The sequence below is a fragment of the Anomaloglossus baeobatrachus genome, chromosome 4 (genome assembly GCF_048569485.1).
Source record: "Anomaloglossus baeobatrachus isolate aAnoBae1 chromosome 4, aAnoBae1.hap1, whole genome shotgun sequence".
NCBI lineage: Eukaryota > Metazoa > Chordata > Amphibia > Anura > Aromobatidae > Anomaloglossus > Anomaloglossus baeobatrachus.
In genome coordinates this window covers 341,382,461-341,403,734 of record NC_134356.1, presented here as the reverse complement: position 1 = coordinate 341,403,734, position 21,274 = coordinate 341,382,461, and the positions used below count along the sequence as shown (strand labels likewise).

The window sequence follows — 21,274 nt, the reverse complement described above, 5'->3', positions numbered from 1 at the left end:
ACAGCTCAATAGGGTTGAGATCTGGTGACTAGGCTGGCCACTCCATTACAGATAGAATACCAGCTGCCTGCTTCTTCCCTAAATAGTTTATGCATAATTTGGAGGTGTGCTTTGGGTAATTGTCCTGTTGTAGGATGAAATTGGATCCAATCAAGCGCTGTCCACAGGGTATGGCATAGCATTGCAAAATGGAGTGATAGCGTTCCTTATTCAAAATCCCTTTTACCTTGTACAAATCTCCTACTTAACCGGCACCAAAGCAACCCCAGACCATAGCATTACTTCACCATGCTTGACAGATAGCGTCAGGAACTCTTCCAGCATCTTTTCAGTAGTCCTACATCTCACAAATGTTCTTCTGTGTGATTCAAACACCTCAAACTTCGATTCGTCTGTCCATAACACTTTTTTCTAAACTTCCTCTGTCCAATGTCTGTGTTCTTTTGCCCATATTAATCTTTTCCTTTTATTAGCCAGTCTCAGATATAGCTTTTTCTTTGCCACTATGCCCTGAAGGCCAGCATTCCGGCATCGCCTCTTCACTGTAGATGTTGACACTGGTGTTTTGTGGGTACTATTTAATGAAGCTGTCTGTTGAGGACCTGTAAGGCGTCGATTTCGCAAACTAGAGACTCTAATGTACTTGTCTTGTTGCCCAGTTGTGCAGTGGGGCCTCACACTTCTCTTTCTACTCTGGTTAGAGCCTGTCTGTGCTCTCCTCTGAAGGTGGTAGTAGTACACATCGTTGTAGGAAATCTGTAGTTTCTTGGCAATTTCTCACATGGAATATCCTTCATTTCTAACAACAATAGACTGTAGAGTTTCACATGAAAGTTCTCGTTTTCTGGCCATTTTGAGGGCTTAATGGAACCAACAAATGTAATGCTCCAGATTCTCAATTAGCTCAAAGAAAGGTCAGTTTTATGGCTTGTCTAATCAGCAAAACTGTTTTCAGCTGTGCTACTATACTTGCACAAGGGTTTTGAAGGGATTTCTAAACATCCGTTAGCCTTCTAACAGTTAGCAAACACAATGTATCATTAGAACACAGGAGTGGTGGTTGTTGGAAATGGACCTCGATACACCTCTGTAGATATTGCATTAAAAAACAGACGTTTGCAGCTAGAATAGTCATTTACCACATTAACAATGTATGGAGTGTATTTCTATTTAATTTAATGTTGGCTGCATTGAAAAAAATGTGATTTCCTTTCAAAAATAAGGAAATATCAAAGTGACCCAAAACTTTTGAACTGTAGTGTATATGTAAAATGTACGTATATGTATATAATCTCTAATATTTAAAGCTGTATGTACAGTATGTGTGTGTGTGTGTGTGTGTATTTCCGCTAAAAGAATCCACACCGTCACATTTATGATCATGAAATTTTGCACAGCCGCCTCATTTGACCCATAGAACGTCAGACTGTTTTGAGGGGAAAATTTAACCCCGTGCTTTACAGTTATTCACCAGAAAACCTGCTTACAGTAAAGTATGGAGCTTGGAGGTACATGTCATTAATAGGAGCTCTGATTGGTTGATATAGGCAACAAAGGACATTCTTAGTCAGGGCTGTGGAGTCAGGAAGTCAAACCTCTGACTCCGACTCCTCAATTTCCCTGGTTCTGACTCCACGACTCTGACTCCCTCATACAGTTCTATGTTTTTCTCACTATCTGACATGAAATCAGAATAAACCTTTCCCATATTAAGTCATTTAGGAACCAAAATTCTTTATATATGCTAAAATCCAGAATAATGAGAGAGACAATGTTTTAAGGCATTTCTATTACTTTCTGCAAACTCAAAAGTTTCCCTCTATTTCATTATATTTTGTAGCATTACCCTTAAACTGTATGACTTGGGTGAAACGTTTTGCATTTCCTTCCACAAGCTTCTCACAATAGTTGGTAGGAATTTGGGCGCATTCCTCCTGACAGAACTGGTGTAACTGAGCCATGTTTGTAGGTCGTCTTGCTCGCACCTGCCTTTTCAGTTTTGCTCATAAATTTTCAATAGGATTGAGACCAGGGTTTTGTGATGGCCACTCCTAGACATTGACTCTGTTATCCTTAAGCCATTTTGTAACGAGTTTGGCAGTATACTTTGGGTTATTGTCCATTTGGAAGACCATTTCCGCCCAAGTTTTAAGTTCCTGGCTGATTTCTTGAGATGTTGCTTCAGTATTGCCACATAATCTTCTTTCCTTGTGATGACCTCTATTTTCTGAAGTCACCAGTCCCTACTTCAGCAAAAAAAAAAACTACAACATGATGCTGCAACCCCATCTTTGACAGTTGGGATGGTGTTCTTAGGCTTTAGAGCTTCTCCCTTTTTCCTCTAACTGTAACGATGTTCATAATGGCCAAACGGTTCAATTTTAGTTTAGTCAGACCACAGAACATTAGAACAGACATTTATAGGACATTTCATAATGTTCCCAAATTCTTATGGAAAAATATTCATCGCATACTGCATTGAATCGCTGTACCCAATTTGTTATACATTTTAGGAGTCTGAGTCAGTCCATTTTATACTAACTCCACCAAAATGGACACCGACTCCATGACTCCGACTCCACAGCCCTGTTCTAAAGCCGGCGTTACATGCTACGATTTATCTGACGATATGTCGGCGGGGTCACGGTTTCCGTGACGCACATCCGGCATAGTTAGCGACGTCGTGTGTGACACCTACATGCGACTCCGAACAATCGCAAATAGGTTGAAAATTGCTGATCACTAACACGTCGTTAATTTTCAAAATATTGTTCGTCGTTTTGATCGCAGAAGACATATTGGTACGTTTGACACCCTGCAAACGACGAACAACATCCACACGACCGCCTTGGTCAAACAATATATCGCTGAACAATTTTGCGTCGCTTGTGCGATCGTTACGTGTGACCGCTAATAAACGACCTATGTGCAATCTTGGCAAATCGTAACTATAATCTGGGTGTGTCACGTCGCTCATGAGATCGTTAGATAAATCGTAGTGTGTAGAGCAGCCTTTAGGGTAAGGGCGGCTTTGCACGTTGCGACATCGCACGTGCAATGTCGGTGGGGTCAAATCGAAAGTGACGCACATCCGGCGTCACTTTCGACATCGTACTGTGTAAATGCTAGATGATACGATGAACGAGCGCAAAAACGTCGTTATCGTATCATCGTTGCATTCACCGACATTTCCATAATGCCGGTGCCATGACAGGTACGATGTTGTTCCTCGTTCCTGCGGCAGCACAAAAAGCTGTGTATGAAGCCGCAGGAGCAAGGACATCTCCTTACCTGCCGCCTGCGGCTATACGGAAGGAAGGAGGTGGGTGGGATGTTTACATCCTGCTCACCTCCGCCCCTCCGCCGCTATTGGCCGCCTGCCGTGTGACATCGCTATGACGCCGCACAACCCGCCCCCTTAGGAAAGAGGCGGGTCGCCGACCAGAGCGACGGTCGCAGGGCAAGTGAGTGCATGTGAAGCTGGCGTAGCGATAATTTTCGCTACGCCAGCTATCACACGATATCGTACCTGCGACGGGGGCGGGGACTATCGCGTGCGACATCGCAGCGTCGGCTTGCGATGTCGCAACGTGCAAAGCCCGCCTAAGGCTACGCTCGCACAACCGAATAACTCGCGTGAGTGCAATGAGAGAAAATCTCTCATTGCACTCGGACCAATGTTAGTCAATGAGGGAAAGCAGTTGGTCATCTTTTTTCTTATCTAGATTCAGGATGAGCGAAAAGTCGCAACATGCTGCGATTTGTTGCTGAATTCGTGCAAGACTCACCAATACAAGTCAATTGGTGCGAGGAAAAAAAAAACGGACTCTACACGGACCATCCTAGTGTCGCCCGTTTATATGGATACAATTCTATCATGTAGTCCAGAACACTGTAAATGGTCCTGTAAATGACTAACAGTTGCTGAGAAAAAAAAAGGATTGCACACGGATGACAAGTGAGAAAAAAATCGTCCCACTCTCCTGATATGATTTCATTAGACACAAACACACACACACACACACACACACACACACACACACACACACACACACACGGAGAGTGAGACAGAGACATTTGGTTACTATCCCGGGCAACGCCGGGTACTACTGCTAGTATAAAGACTTTGTTTTACTTTTTTTTTTTACTATAATTTTAAGTAAATTAGCGCTATCTTTCTCACTTTACCGTTGTATTCAATGTTTATTTTGGATGGCAATTCAGTTATGCATTTTATGGCTATTTTAGACAATGTGGTACAAAAGCTTTTAATATACAAATCATGCTCCTTTTTAAGCCACTAACCTTACCTGTTGTGAAGCTAGCCACTATTTACGGCTAGCTGTGAGACTCTGTAGTCAGGAGGTCCATGGTGAGATACATACCAAAAGGGCTTGTAATAAATTAAACATAGGGGCTAGGCAAACAGATTGTCAGAAGCAAAGTTAAAGGTGGGGTAACAACAGATTAGATACTTGGCACAAGAATACCAAACTAAAGCTACAACTGGCAGTAATTGGAGGCAGAGCCAACTAAATATTATGAAGAAAAAAAAAAAGTGAAATGTCCAGCTCTCAATAAATTGCTTAGTAGTCCAATGTTCCTGGAACCGCGTTCAAACTAAGAGTATGGATGAATAAAATAAGGCAAAAGAAAATGATTCCTGCTCCTTTTTAATTCAATCTAGAATTCTTTATTGAAAAATATTTAAAAATATGGCAAAGATAGGGTAGAGGAAGAAAGCAGTGTGTTTCATACACTAACCGGCGTTCTTTGTCTAATAATAAAGTAAAGGAAAAAATGTGAATAATGAAAATTAGCCGGATCACCATAAATTGTTTAGTAATCCAGTGTGTCCAGCTTGAACTAAACACGTCGGCTAGCATTCAAAATGCGTCACTTTCTTCCTCCGCCCCACGCTGTCTTTGCCCTATTTTTCAATAAAGGATTATGGATTTAATTACCCAAGAGCTAAAAGACAGCTAAATATAGTAGTTAGGTAATCACTCCGAACAGGAGACACATGGAGGAAATCCAGTGGGCCCAGGCTACGATTGGACGGTTGAACTGTCTATCACCATACTGACAGCTCAGCAGGCCCCTGCCCAAGATTGGACAGCTGAATGGTCACTCACTGTATCCAGACACACCGCTAGGAGGAATCATGACCACCTATATTGGAAATGCATTTGAAAGTATGAATGGTCTCTTCTCATTTCAGGTTTGGGATGGTACTAAATACGCTTCCCTCTCATGGAAGGTATTTGTAGAAGATAGCGCACTTGAAGGTGACAGAGAATTTATCACTCAACGACAAAGCATTTCTATAGACATTTTGGTTTATGATAATCATGTGGAACTGGCAAAATCTTTAAAGGTAAACCTTTCTGACTTTACACTTTTCATAATTCTTATTTGAATGTAATCCAAATTATGTTAATATGTTATGGATGTTGATGCTTCATATAAGAAATCCCTAAATCTGTAACTCTTACGACGTTTAAAGCAACACTCCAGTGTTTTTATTTTTTTTTTTTCTTTAATTTTTTTCCCGTTTTCTGCGCTGGAGTGGCACTTTAAATGCAAGTCCCCAGACCCAGGTATTGTTCTTGCCCTCTGTAGGCTTCGTCCTTTTGCAGTGCCACTCCGATCCTGTGGCGCCATCTTGTGCCTGTAACACCTGACTGACCGGAAGTCAGAAGTTATGTCACAAGCGCTCACTGCAACTGTGAGATACAGAATTTCACTCTCATAGTTACATTAATTTGCACCTCCGATGCTTTGCATAAAATGCTGGAGCTGCCGGCAGGTTCACAAATTGCTGGAGACCGACCGGAGCGATGTTGGAGAATGATGAAGATGAAAGCAGGGGGAGTATAAGACGGGGGCAGGAGTTTTACATTTAGGGCTGCTTCTCACTTGCGAGTTTCTCGCAGTAGAGCAATGCGAGAAAATCTCGCATTGGAATCGGACACATGTTAGTGAATGATTCAGCTCTCATCTGCGATTTTTTTCTCAGTCCAAATCGGACTGAGAAAAAAATCGCAGCATGCTGCTTTTTTGCGAGTTTCTACTGCGAGTTTCTCCAATGCAAGTCTATGGGAGCGTGTAAAAAATCGGATGTCACGGGACGGCACTCACACCATCCTAGTGACATCCGATTTTCTAAATACATTTCTCGCATGTTTCCTAAAACACTGGAAACCAGCGATGTCTCCCAATGTCTGTCAATCACTATTCTCTGTCAGTCGGTCTCTCCCTCTCGGTCTCTGTTCTCTCTCTGTCGGTCCGTCACTATCTCTGTCCCTCTCCCACAGTCTGTCAGTCATTTTCCCCTCCTCTCTCATACTCACCGATCCCCGATCTCCAGCGCGGCGCTGCACGGCTTTCTCACTGCTGCGGCGGCTTTTACTATTTTGAAAAAGCCGGCCGCCCATTAAACAATCTCGTATTCCCTGCTTTACCCGCCCACAGGCGCCTATGATTGGTTGCAGTGAGACACGCCCCCACGGTGAGTGACAGGTGTCACACTGCACCCAATCACAGCAGCCGGTGGGCGGGTCTATACTGTGCAGTGAAATAAATAAATAAATAATTAAAAAAAATGGCGTGCGGTCCCCCCCAATTTTAATACCAGCCAGATAAAGCCATACGGCTGAAGGCTGGTATTCTCAGGATGGGGAGCTCCACGTTATGGGGAGCCCCCCAGCCTAACAATATCAGTCAGCAGCCGCCCAGAATTGCCGCATACATTATATGCGACAGTTCTGGGGCTGTACCCGGCTCTTCCCGATTTACCCTGGTGCTTTGGCAAATCGGGGTAATAAGGAGTTATTGGCAGCCCATAGCTGCCAATAAGTCCTAGATTAATCATGTCAGGCGTCTATGAGACACCTTCCATGATTAATCTGTAAATTACAGTAAATAAACACACACACCAGAAAAAAATCCTTTATTAGAAATAAAAACCACAAACACATTCCCTCATTACCAATTTAATAATCCCCAAAAGCCCTCCATTTCCGGCGTACTCCATGGACCTCCAGCGTCGCTTCCAGCATGAAGGTGACAGGAGCTGCAGAAGACACCGCCGCTCCGGTCACCTCCAAGCAGCAACTGAGGTGAGTATCGCGATCAGCTGAGCTGTCACTGAGGTTAATCGCTGTCACTGTTAGAGGATCCAGCAGTGGCCGCGATTAACCTCAGTGACACCTCAGCAGATCGCGCTACTCACCTCAGTTGCTGCTTGGAGGTGACCGGAGCGGCGGTGTCTTCTGCAGCTCCTGTCACCTTCATGCTGGAAGCGACGCTGGAGGTCCATGGAGTACGCCGGACATGGAGGGCTTTTGGGGATTATTAAATTGGTAATGAGGGAATGTGTTTGTGGTTTTTATTTCTAATAAAGGATTTTTTTCTGGTGTGTGTGTTTATTTACTGTAATTTACAGATTAATCATGGAAGGTGTCTCATAGACGCCTGACATGATTAATCTAGGACTTATTGGCAGCTATGGGCTGCCAATAACTCCTTATTACCCCGATTTGCCAAAGCACCAGGGTAAATCGGGAAGAGCCGGGTACAGCCCCAGAACTGTCGCATATAATGTATGCGGCAATTCTGGGCGGCTGCTGACTGATATTGTTAGGCTGGGGGGCTCCCCATAACGTGGAGCTCCCCATCCTGAGAATACCAGCCTTCAGCCGTATGGCTTTATCTGGCTGGTATTAAAATTGGGGGGGACCGCACGCCATTTTTTTTAATTATTTATTTATTTCACTGCACAGTATAGACCCGCCCACCGGCTGCTGTGATTGGGTGCAGTGTGACACATGTCACTCAGCGTGGGGGCGTGTCTCACTGCAACCAATCACAGGCGCCGGTGGGCGGGAAAAGCAGGGAATACGAGATTGTTTAATGGGCGGCCGGCTTTTTCAAAATAGTAAAAGCCGCCGCAGCAGTGAGAAAGCCGTGCAGCGCCGCGCTGGAGATCGGGGATCGGTGAGTATGAGAGAGGGGGGGAAACTTCAGTCACTCGGGGGATTAGTGGTCACCGGTGAACCCTTCACTGGTGACCCCTAATCAGGACGCGGCACAGACAGAGCCGCAGCATGACAATGAAGTCGGGTGAAGTTCACCCGAGTTCATTCTGATTGTGCGGCTCTATCTGTGTCTGCTGTCATCTGCCATTCAGCTCTGCTACATGGCTGTCTGTGTCTGCTGTCAGCGGCCATGTAGCAGCGCTGAATGGCAGATGACATAGTAAAAAATACGCATTACACACGCATTACACACGCATTACACACGCTAGTAAAATCTCTGAAATAGCATCGCACTTGCGTTGCACTCGCACCTAACGTGAACTAAAATCAGCCGAGTTTTTTCCAGCCCAGTCGGACCGATTTTACTCGCATAGATGTGTTTCCACCCTTAAAGTGCCACTCCAGTTGTAAAATAAATAAAACAAACTGTGGAGTTTTGCTTTTAAGTTTGAGTCACTGGATCTTTTAGGCTGCTAGCACACTTAATAGAGGTGGTTCTCTACAAAGCATAGTAGCTGCATAGATTTAAAGCTGGGATAGAAGGCTTTTTCTATATACTTTTTTTTTTCAATTCAGCCTATGAGCGGCGCTATCGCTGTCCACTCATCCCCCATCACGTGACCTGAGCTGTTGTGACCTCTGATGTCCGGTGATGTCATGTCAACTTCCGGAATTGGAAGTTGAACTAACATCCCTGAGGCGAGAGCCAGTCTCCCTGAGTGACTGGGCTGTGGGTGGAGTTTCATTTTATGTCACCGCACCTTGCGGCGCTCTGTTAAGCTTTGATGTTGAGTGTGCGCAAGATGCTGGGCTGTGACGTGCAATGAAACACTACCCACTGACCAGTCTCTCAGGGAGACTGCGTTCTGCTGCAGTGATGTCTGGTCAGCTTCCAATGTCAGAAGTTGATACGACCTCACCGGACATCAGAGGTCACAGGATGGGGATGAGCAGACAGCGATAGCGCTGCTCACAGGCAAAATTGGAAAAAGTATTTAGTAAAAACCATCATTCCCTTCTATTTATCGATGTGGCCACTATGCTTTGTAGTGGAACACCTCTTTAATAAGAACACCATTCTATACTTTATGGGAGCCCTTGTGTGCACATGAAGGCATTTGTGGCTTCCCTTGCAAGATATGTCTCTACAAAACCAAGATGATTCTGCTTCTCCTGCCTTGGCTTCCTCAGCCTACCTGTGTTCAGATCATATAGAGACTTCATCAGATTGCTCCAAGGTGTATGAGCAGTTTGCTTCTCCAGGCAACGTTTTGTTTTTTCTTTTGCCTGTTGCATTCAATTTTGCATATACTGAAGGCCTCCTATGAATGGGAAACTTTGTTAGCGGTGCCACTAAATTTTCTATCAAGGGATAAAATTATTGTACACCTGGAAAAGAAGAAAAAAGTCAAAACTCATTTTTGTTGCTCATTTTTGTTGTCTTGTTGCTACACGCCCCATAAAAATGCAATAAAAAGCAATCAAAACGTCATATGTACGTCAACATAATTGTAAGCTCATCGCTCAAAAATAAAGTGCTTACTGAGCTCCAATATTTGTTTTTTATAACAAATTCTGAAGCATTATATTGCTAGGTCATTTTTGCCCTGTAATGAATGGCGTAGGACAAAACCCCCCAAATAACGCAATTGGTTGCTGTTGTTTTTTTTTTTTTTTCTTTTCTCCTTTTTACCACACTTTCAATTATTTATCCCCATTTTCAGTAAACTACACAGTAAAGTAAATTGTGTCATTCAAAAGTATAAATCTTTTGAAAAAAAGCCCTCACTGATATATTAATGTACACCTTTTTAATTTAGGTTAAGTACACACGATGAATTTTTGACTACATATTGTCACTGAACAACAAAGCTCAGCAACTTACAATTCCAGCAAAGTGGATGGGAATTCATAGAAATCTCAAGCCCACTGTGCCTTTTTATTTCTTTTTTCCCCCACAGCATAAACTGACTTGCAGTGCATGTTCTAAATCTGCATAATGTCAATTTCTCTTGCGAGTTTTATGTGCAGACTTTCCCCATATAACTCTAGGTAAAAAAAAAAAGTATGTGCTTTTTTTGCCAAAACACACTAAAAATGCATGTAATCTGTACATGTCTGTATCAATAAATTTTGTCAAATCCAAATACCAGGAAATATAAGAAATCAAGCAGTTTTATTTAAAGAGTTACCGCCGTTTTAATTTGTATTTCATAAATTGATAGTACATATGAAAATAAGCAGCTATGTAACATATCTTATCAGAGAAATCTACTTCTTTCTCTGCCAGGACTGATCTTTCATTCTCAAAATTCTCAGTTCATGTGTAAAATCTGTAGTCATTGAAGACAGAACGTTATATTACCGAGATAGGAGATAACAGTTGCTACGAATACGATTCTATAAATGCCTTTAAATGGTCTACTACTTAATGGGGTACTTCCAAGTACACAAATCTGTAAAACAATGAAAGTGGAAAACCCAAATCACAAACTTCCAGTTATTGTTTAAACGTGTATCCTTACCCGTCATAATAAATCCCAGCATGTGGCCCAGGATGTTGTACGGTCCTTTGAAAACCAGGAGACTTCAGTTTTTATCTTCTATATTCAACTCTATTTGCGACTTTCAGATTTCTTCGTCTTAAAAAAGAGGCCATGCTGAGACCAGGAAACCCCCATTTTTAGTCTTGGCTCATTCAACAGCTAGTTGAACCTGAGGTGGTACTCGATCAGGTATCGGCACTGCATCTATACATGTCCACTACCTGTTCTAATCTTCACTCATTCCCTAACTTTTTTACAAAGTGAACACTTTGCATTCATAGATTTTTGTTTACTTGACTGGAGGTAGTGAAGGATGCTGTGCTATAGAAGGCTATATACAATAGTTTTTTCTTTCTTTTTTTTTCTCTCCTCTCCTTTTGGACTGCTTTTGAACTTCCCATGGTGTACGGTGTTCCTCAGTGGCCAGTGATGGGTTTGGCCAGTGATGGGCGAACCTGAACTGTAAAATTCGGGACCCGTACCGGATACTTAGTATCCGTGCATGGACCCCAAACACTGAGTTCTCAGGGAAGTCCGTGTAACTGTTCAGATTTGGCCACACGGATAATTAAATAAAAAAATAAAGGAAATAAAATAAGGAATAAAGCAGGAGCGTTATACTTACAAAGTTTCCTGCGCGCCTGAAACGCTAATTGTGGGTCCACCCATTAGCCCATATACATATTCACAGCTTCCCCATGCCCACTGTCACTCCCGGCATCCCTCAAGTGGGGTAAAAATAAATAAATTGACGTAGGGTTCCTCCATATTGTGATACCTAGCACAGATAAAGCCTATGGCTAAAGTGTGCAGGCCCCAGCTGTGTGCTTATCTTGGCTGTGCATTAAAATGAGGAATTCTATGCAGCTTTTTTTTTTTAAATAAATAATTAAAAAAAAAAAATTGGTGTGCGGTACCCTCCAATTTTGATACCCAACCATGATAAAGCCGACAGTTGGAGACTGGTATTCTCAGGCTGGGGAGGCCCATGGTTATTGGGCTCCCCACAGCCTAAAAGCAGCCTGCAGCTGCTCAGGATTTTTCCATCCATTATATGTGACAATCTTGGCACTTTACCCTGCTCATCCAGATTGCCCTGGTGCAGTGGCAATTGGAGTAATATAAAGGGTTAATGACAGCTCACATTATGCCACTAAGCATTAGTAATGGAAGGCGTCTATGAGCCTCACGCATTTAGAATACTGTAAGTGAAAAGTAATAAACACACACCTAAAAAATCCTTTGTTTGAAGTAAAATACAAAAAACTCACCCTTTTGCTCCAATTTATTAACCCCAAACACCCAGTTCCAAAGTAATTCACACGAGGTCCCACGTTGATCTTGGCTCTGCTACATACTGAAGTCTCAGCGCGTGGGCACATTAGAAAACATCTGTGGCTTCAGGCAGAGACTGACAGAGCCGATACAGTGAGCGATCACGTCGGTCAGTTTATTTACTGTCACAGTTGGAGGATCCCACGGTAACCCACCTGTGACTGCAGGTGAACTCATTAAGCTCCAATGAGACCTGCATCTCCTGGCAGAAAACCACGGTTTTTGTTTTGTTTGGTTGTTTTTTTTGCTAAGAGATGCAGATACGGTGCTGAAATTTATGTACCAAATTCTTGCACCAATACTGCATCTCCTGACAAAAAAATGCAATACAGTTTTGTTGCAATATTTTGCCAGGATTTGGTGCTGAAATTCCTGCACCAATACTGCATCTCCTGGCAAAAAAAAACATGTAACTAAACGCCATGTGATTTTGATGCAGCATTGATGAGGGTTTTTTTCCACCAGAAGATGCAGATTTGGTGCAGGAATTGTTGTATAAATTTCAGCACCAAATCTACATCTCTTGGGAAAAGAAAAAATTTCGGTGCGGTTTTCTGCCAGGAGATGCAAATTTGGTGCTGGAATGTGTGCACCATAATTGGTATTCAGATATTGGATTAGATCTTCCATGAGGAAATCAAAACCTTTGGCTGTTGTCCTGGTGCCACGAGTGAAAAACAAACATTAGTTGTAAAGTCTTTGGCCCAGATTCAGTAGGCAGGTTATGCCAGTTTTATATGGTAAAAATGCTTGAAATGTTGCAAACTTTTAGCACAGCTTGTACCTTTTGAAAAGTGGATGGAGGTGGTGCGGTCAACAAATTAATCGTGATTTATTGCATAAATTACGAAATGTTCTCCAGTCGCTGACTGGAATATGCTTCTTGTGGTGGTGTGCAGTAGCTGAACCTGTGCCAGATTCATTAAAGAGACTCTGTCATTACAATTTTGCATATTAAAGTAAAGGCATGGCCATAATGGCGCTGTTATATAGATTAAATTTATACCTTTAGTGAAGAAATCTGCTTGTGGTTATTCTTTAATCAGAATTTGAAATTTTGGTGCAATAAGCTTTACGTGGGCTGGACTGTAGGGTCTTCGGCTCTTACCCCAGCCCCTCTGCCTGGCTCTGGTGTTTGTATCTGCCTCCTGTTTTGAAAGTTCGGGCTGGGGATGGCACTTGTGCAGATTGACCTCTCGACAGTCTTCAGAAAAATGACGACGCTTCTGCAGTTTGAGATTTCGACTGAACGATGAGCTAAGATCTCCATCAACACATGTGGAGTCACCAACGCCATTTATTAAAGACCACCAGGAGGTCAATCTGCATGGTGAGGAAGGCATTGACACAAACTTACGAACAGGATGAAGAGACCCTACACACAGTCCCGCCCCGTGCACATAAATCTTATTGCATGAACATTTACATTGCTGATTAAAGAGCAGCCACCATGCAGATTTCTTAACTAAAGTTGTCTATTTAATCTGTATAACAGCGCGATTATGTCCATACCTTTATTTTACAATGCAGAATTGTGCTGAAAGGTTCTGTTGAAAAGGTGCATGCCTTTTAATGAATTGGTAGCATCTTACTCCATCGCATCCTTTATCAAGTATGTGGAGTACAAAACATTGATTAATCAGGGCCTTAATTCTGTCAACACAGATGGTAAGGTGTTACGAGGGGGACCCGGGGAAGCGTGCCAAGATGGGGAATGGACAGCTTCCGCCGGTCAAGGTCCACTGTGCGGTGTAAGGGACCGCTGCTATGGTGGGTGAAGAGTGAGCGGGTTGCTGCTAGCGATCGTCTGGAATGTCACAGACGATCTATGTACACCGGTCTGCTCTAACCCGTGTGGGTTGTATGGCAGGGATCACACGGCTCGGTGTACCTGTTGCACGGGGAAGCACAGAGGTGCCCACGCACGTGTGCCAGTGGAAGTCACGAGAATATGGCACGAGGGTAGCACAGAGGTGCCCACGCACGTGTGCTTTCAATAACCAGGTGAGTCCAGTGGAGACTCGAGGAGCTCACCTGGGACAGGAACACGGCCTGTAGAAGGAGCTACTGCCGGAGCAGCAAGGCAGGGACACGGCCTGCAAACCAGGGGCTGCCTAAGCAGCAAGGGCCAAGCCCACAGAGGAAGATAATGCCTGAGCAGTGGCGTGGCAGCACGCTGCCAGACATCCAAACATAGAAGGACGGTCGCGCGCCGCCATGATGGCAGGAGGAGCTTTTAAGGAGGTGTAGCTCCAGCCAAGGGCGGGCGCGAGGCGGAGATGACGGACTTGACCCAATCAGGATCCACGACATCCCAGCCTGGCCAGTCAGGATTCACCACGTCACCAGCCTTGTCATCAAGCCGTGTGACGTCAGTGGGCGAATCAGGATCCACCAAGCATAGCACATGCTCACCCTCCTGCCTCTGGGAAATAGAGGCGGGATCCTCGGTCTCACAATGTGTAGAGATAACGGGAGTCTCACTGCTTCCCTGAGCAGCAAACCTCTGCACATTGCGCAACCTCACAGACCTTCGAGGCTGCTGAGCAGGAGGAGCTGCGGCAGGAAAGGAATGGGAGACCGTCTCATTTCTTGCAACAGGAGTACCACTAGGTGTCACCCTTGTGCTGCCTCTCTGAGGAGGTTTCTCCTGCACTCTGCGCAGTCTGGCAGACCTTCGGCGCTGCTGAGGAGGAGCACTCGTGGCAGGCAAGGAGACTGTCTCATTCCTTGCCACAGGAGAGCCACGAGGTGTAACAGTAAGGTATGTTGTGATTATAGCTGTCCATTTTTACAATAAAGGCTTCAGTTAAAACTCTCAGCTGTAGGCGGTAACTGAAGCTGTGGCATCCAGCTACATTTGACTATAATGTCATGTGTTAAACGGTTCACGATGTATACATTTAACACATACTGTGAGAGATACTACATTCACTTTCATACCCATGGGCTTCCATAGTTTTTTTTTTCCACCAAATGTGTGTGTGTGTGCTCCTCTACATCTGCCTTCTCCGAATTCCAGTGCCGTTCTGCCACTGTTCTCAGTGACGTTCTCATTCTTCAGAGACTGAAAGTAACAAAAAATGTGATTTTCAGAGCGCTGCTGATCCAATACACTGGCAAAAGCTTGGAAGTGAAAATGTTTTGGACACGACAGTACACGTTACGAGGACTATCTGTCCTGTTCTTTAGGTGCCTATATAAAAGGGTCAATGTGATCCCATAAATAGTATGAGTGTAAATGAATTAGGGTAATGGGAGAAGTAGGAAAAATGATCACATTAAGGCCGGAGTCACCCTTGCTATTTAAAAATCGGTCTGATTCTCATGCCAGAAAGTAGGACGATTTTTTTCTCGCTTTTCATCAGTATCCTGTCAGCGTGCAATTCTTTTTTTTCCTCAGCAACTGCTACTCATTTACAGTCATGTACAGGAGCATTTACAGTGTTCTCTGCTACATGATAGAAATGTATTGATAAAAACGGATGTCACCAGGATGGTCCATGTGCCGTCCGTGTGACATCCGTTTTTTTTTCTCGCACCCATAGACTTGCATTGGAGAGTCTCACACGAGAAACTCTTGAAATCGCAGCATGCTGCGATTTTTTTTTTTTTTTTCCCCCCTCCGTCCGATGTGGGATGAGGAAAAAATAGCAGATGGGAGCTGCCTCATTGATTAACATTGGTACAATGCGAGATTTTCTCACATTGCACTCGTGCGATTCAATCACAAGTGTGACTCCGGCCTAAACAACACAACTGAACACATTATTAAAACCATTACAATGAAAACTTAAAACTTATATAATGCACACAATATATACAGGGCATGTTATAAATCTGGAAAGAAATATATTATAACTGTTTGGATGTCAGCAATCTAACCTATATGGCTCCACGCAGCGTCACTCCTCCTCCGTCTGTGCTGGCAGCGCTGTGTGGAGCCGAGCACGATCCCTGCAGCATCGCAATGTCCTCCTGTCTGCGCCGGCGCGGCTGTGTGGACACGTGCACACAGCGATGACGTCATCGCTGTGAGCACCGCTAGTCTCCACACAGCACGGCCGGCAGAAAGGAGGAGATTGCGGTGCTGCAGGGGAACGGTGAGTGTACTGATTCACTGCACCCCGCGCTGATGATTGTGCGGGGAGCAGTGAATATAGCCGCACATGATCACTCCTGGCTGTAGTTGCCAGGGGTGATCATGCGGGTTGGCTGTTTAGTATGCGCGCACATCCCGCCCATCATCCCGCCCACCTGTCAGCGCCGGCTTCAGCGCTGAGAGATGGGTGGGAGGATGCATATGTAATGAGCGGGCCCACATGGTCACGGCAGGCGCTGCTATAGTCTGCTCGTGCCCCCGATGACCCGCTCCACCGCAGCACCCTCATTGCCCACTGCCCTACATTCAGACTGTAAGACGCACCCCCCACTTTTCCCCAACATTTGGGGGGGAAAAAGTCCGTCTTATAGTCCGATAAATACGGTAATTATTTTATACTTTTATTAATTGTAATATGTTAATATTAATATTGAGAAGAATTAATTTGGCCCTATTGGTTTGGCCCTTTACACCAGTCAATCTCTCATGTGGCCCCTCAGGAAAATGAACTCCCTACTCCTGGATTATGCTAATGGAGGCATATACATATATTTTATATATGCGTCAGGACCTTTCCTATTAGAAAATAGCTAAAGTAAGGCACTGTCTTAAATTATTTTTTACCCCCAAAATGTGCTAGCACTTGTGTTCGAGGTAGGTCTCGATTTTTCAGGACACACGGATTGGAGGTAAGTTTACCCCCAAAAGAAGACAGACCCGGACATCTGCGTCACTGTTGGGTCCACCTGCGTTCCACAGCGGTCGCTCCCATGTCATCCTGCATTCCACAGTGGTTGCTCCCAGGTCCCCCAATATCACCGTGTGTGTCCAGTACAGACCAAAAGTTTGGACACACCTTCTCATTCAAAGAGTTTTCTTTATTTTCAGGACTCTGAAAATTGTAGATGCACATTGAAGGCATGAAAACTATGAATTAAAACATGTAGAATGAAATACTTAAAGTGTGAAACAACTCAAAATATGTCTTATATTCTAGGTTCTTCAAAGTAGACACCTTTTGCTTTCATTACTACTTTACACACTCTTGACATTCTCTTGATGAGCTTCAAGAGGTAGTCACCGTAAATAGTTTTCCAACAGTCTTGAAGGAGTTCCCAGAGATGCTTAGCACTTGTTGGCCCTTTTGCCTTCACTCTGCGGTCCAGCTCACCCCAAACCATCTCGATTAAGTTCAGGTCTGGTGACTGTGGACCAGGTCATCTGGCGTAGCACCCCATCGCTCTCCTTCTTAGTCAAATAGCCCTTACACTGCATGGAGGTGTGTTTGGGGTCATTGTCCTGTTGAAAAGTAAATGATGGTCCAACTAAACGCAAACCGGATGGAATAGCATGCCGCTGCAAGATGCTGTGGTAGGCATGCTGGTTCTGTATGCCTTCAATTTTGAATAAATGCCCAACAGTGTCACCAGCAAAGCACCCCCACACCATGACACCTCCTCCTCCATGCCTCACAGTGGGAACCAGTCATGTAGAGTCCATCCGTTCACCTTTTCTACTAAGACACGGTGGTTGGATCCAAAAATCTCAAATTTGGACACATCGGACCAAAGCACAGATTTCCACTGGTCTAATGTCAATTCCTTGTGTTCTTTAGTCCAAACAAGTCTCTTCTGCTTGTTGCCTGTCCCTGGCAGTGGTTTCCTAGCAGCTATTTACTATGAAGGCCTGATGCAGATCACTGTGGAAGAGCCTGTCCACCCCTCTGTCGGCACATGGCAGCTGCTGTAGTTGTTGGGGATCTGGTGATGGTGAGTGTGTATTTTTTTTTTTTTCTTTTTTCTGGAGGTGGGGGGTGGGGGTTGCGTGGTCTGTTTTAAGCATACTCCAGAAAGGGTTGAAAATTCTTGCTAGTGTTTATTTTCAGGGAAACACAGTGTTTGCACTATTGAACTGTGTTTTACGTGAGATCTCTTGAACACTGTATCTCTGTATGATTTCTGCATGTATTTGTCAGCATTTTTTAATGTTTTGGGGGTTTTTTTTATTCTCTTTTGAGAAGTCAAGTGAGATCATGCTGCCCCTTGGTGGCTTATTTTGTTCTATTAAACCTGTAATATTTAGGAAAAAAACTGTGGAAGAAACAAGCGCAGAAATAGGGTCTTATCTGGTAGACAAGGGTATGCAAAAGTAAAGACAGGTACTCACCTGCTTCAGTTGTGACTGGCACAACTCCAATGTAAGCATATAAGCTGATGATATAGCAGTGGTCAGCAGCAGCCCCGATGCAGAATTGGCAGATAACAGATGGCTGGGAGAAAAACGGGTTAAATGCTGCGCTAGAAACCACGATTCCGATGGATAAAATAATCATTCTTTTCTTGTACTGTCTTGTCCTGATGAAGAAAGTGGATATGCTTTCGAAACGCGTTGACTTGTGCCAATAAAGGAAAGGATTTATTTTATCCATCGGAATCGTGGTTTCTAGCGCAGCATTTAACCCGTTTTTCTCCCAGCCATCTGTTATAAACCTGTAATATGGCAGACTTTCTGGGCTGTAACACTGTTAGACACACATTTTAAAACATTAAAGAAATCCTTTTGTTTCTCTAAAATGTTAATGAATACACTTTTGTACTCCACAAATAACTTAAAAAAAAAAAACAACAAAATTCTTTTCTTTTATAGTTTTTTTTTTTTTATTTAAGTGCAACGTTCTTTGGCTGAACTCTGATCCTTCAGTGAAGTGGCATTAGGATGTAAAGTTCAGTGGGGCATAGCGTATTATACTGTTAACTGCAAATGATTACATTCAATCTTGGAAATTTGTTAAAAGGCTGTAGCACAGAAAACTGAAGTTAACTTTTTGTTTAGATAATTACAAACCTATTTTCTGCTCAGTGTGCCCCTATGCTGCCAATGTGTATATATAGAACTTCACAGCAAGGTGGAAGTGCCTGTACCTGTTAATAAACTGATAATTATGATGATGATTACAATATTGGGTACAAAGCGGTAGAGAAGGCTTATATCTTACATAAACAACATGCTGTTCTTCCCTAGCAGTAGGAACACAATGTAAGAGAATTATTCTAGGCTGCAGTGGAAAAATGAAAGCTAAATTTGCCTTGGCACATGCATTACGACAAAGTGTGACAATTGCAGACTTGCTTTGATCATCTTATATGATCATCTTTTGGCACTTAGATCTACCCTTCCTCCACTGCAGTGGTCCCTAACCTTTCTGACCTTGAGAGCCACATTCAGATCTGGGAGATTGTTGCTAGCCACATCCAGCTCCTGCCACCCTAAGGCTATGTTCACACTGGGTGCTTTTGCAGCATTTTTTTAACTGCAGATTTGCCTTGGTTTTATGCAAATCCATGCTAATAAAACGCTGCTTTTTACAGTCCAAGCAAAGTTTGAGATTTCTGAATCTCATGTATGCACACACACACACGAACACGTCAGGATTTTTTCTTGACGGTTTTGTGAACCACCTCCAGTTTTGCTGCATTCTGAAAAGAATGAGTATGTCAATTCTATTCAGCGCTTTTGCTACAGTTTTCACCCTAGTGACAGGTGGACTCACAGATATCCTAGATCAGCAGGTCTAACCGGGTTAATAAAAAACTCAGTTAGACCCAGAATTGATCCAGGGTATCTGGCCGGCACTTAAATGGTGGTGGTGATAGGAGCAGGCGTTGTACATTTACCGATTCACTAGTGCAGCTGTATGCTCCTGTGACCCCTCCACTTCGATGCTAATTTCATATTCACTGCTTTCATCTGTGATTGATTGGTTGCAGTCAGACACGCCCCCAGCATCTGACTGCAACCAATTACAAACCTGGTCTGCGGATCTATATAGAGAATAAATGAGCTGGTCATTCAGCGGGGACCTCTCTCAGGCTATTTACGGTCACAGGTATCACCAGCTGTGACTAAGAATCACCTGAGTGAAGTGACCACTGATCATGCTGCTCATTTATTCTCTGGAGATCACAGCGGACAGTCTTGTTCTATGGCTGCTCACTGTGATCTTCAGATGTAGCAGAGCTGAATTCCCGTGGGACCTCTTGTGGATTACGTCGGACTTGCAGGGGTGATTATGGGATTAATAATGTGGTGAAAGACGGTGGGGTTTTTGTATTTTATTTCAGATAAAGGATTTTTTTGGTGTTTGTGTTTATTTCTTGTCACTTTTTACAGATTGTTGATGGGGGTGTCTCATAGACGCCTGCTGTTACCAATCTAGGGTTTAGTCACAGCTATGACCTGCGATTAACCCCTTATTACCCCGATTGCCACCGCACCAGGGCAATTTGAGAAGAGCCAGGTAAAGTGGTGGGATTATCGTATCTAATGGATGCGACAATCCTGGGCGGCTGCAGGCTGATATTTTTAGGCTGGGACTCTATAGCCTGAGAATACCAGCCCCCAGCTGTGGGCTTTACCTTGGCTGGGTATCAAAATAAAAGGGACCCCATGCTGTTTTGGTTTTTTTTAATTAATAAAAAAAAAAAAAAAAAAAAAAACCAGCATGGGGTCCCTCTTATTTTGATACCCAGCCAAGGTAAAGCACACAGCTTGGGGCTGCAGCCTGTAGCTGTAGGCTTTATCTGTGCTGCGTATCATAATACCCTACTTCATTCTTTTTTTATTTATTTTTTACTGTAGGATAGACCCACAGACCCCAGTGGGTGACGGGGAGAAGCAGTGAATATGCATGAGGCTAATCAGCGGCTCTGGAAGTAGGAGGGGCCGCTGGAGCAGGTACGAATGAGCCTAGAATGTAAGGGCTCCTTCCAGGTTAGTGGTCGTGACCAGCAGGGTTAGTGAGCTTGGCGATGTTTTCTTACTTACACTACAATCATGCTTATCCCCCCTGCCTCCCATGTGTTAGGGGCCTGTTGAATGACGTCCTACCTGGAAGGAGCCCACTCTAGTATCTACCGAAGACTGGTAAGTATAGCACGCTCGCTTTTTTTTTTTTTGTTTTTCCTTTCTAGCTTTTTTTTTTTTTTTTTTTAACTACCTGAGTGCCGGATCCAGATCCAGATGAATACCAGCCCAGCACTGGGGTACTCTTGAACCCCTGCAGGCCACCAAAACCGCATCAAAACTGCAGATGACTCCCAGGAGACATCCTGTCACAAGGTCAGGTTTTGGTCAGGAAAAAAACGCTGCAAAAACGTCCTGTGTGAACATAACAGTAGTGACACTCTGAGCCCCCCATTACTGGTATAATGGCAGCCAAAGCTTTGCCGCGGAAATCACATTGAAGCAGGATA

General features: G+C 43.9%; 1 protein-coding gene across 3 annotated transcripts in view; it reads left to right on the top strand.

Annotated features, from left to right (window-relative positions):
* The window catches only part of POT1 (protection of telomeres 1), a 175,132-nt gene that overhangs the window by 75,550 nt on the left and 78,308 nt on the right, over positions 1-21,274 (top strand). For all 3 annotated transcript variants that reach the window (XM_075345082.1, XM_075345081.1, XM_075345083.1), the window contains one exon: positions 5,222-5,377. In XM_075345082.1, coding sequence (XP_075201197.1) covers positions 5,222-5,377 — 156 coding nt within the window. The remainder of the gene's footprint in view (positions 1-5,221; positions 5,378-21,274) is intronic.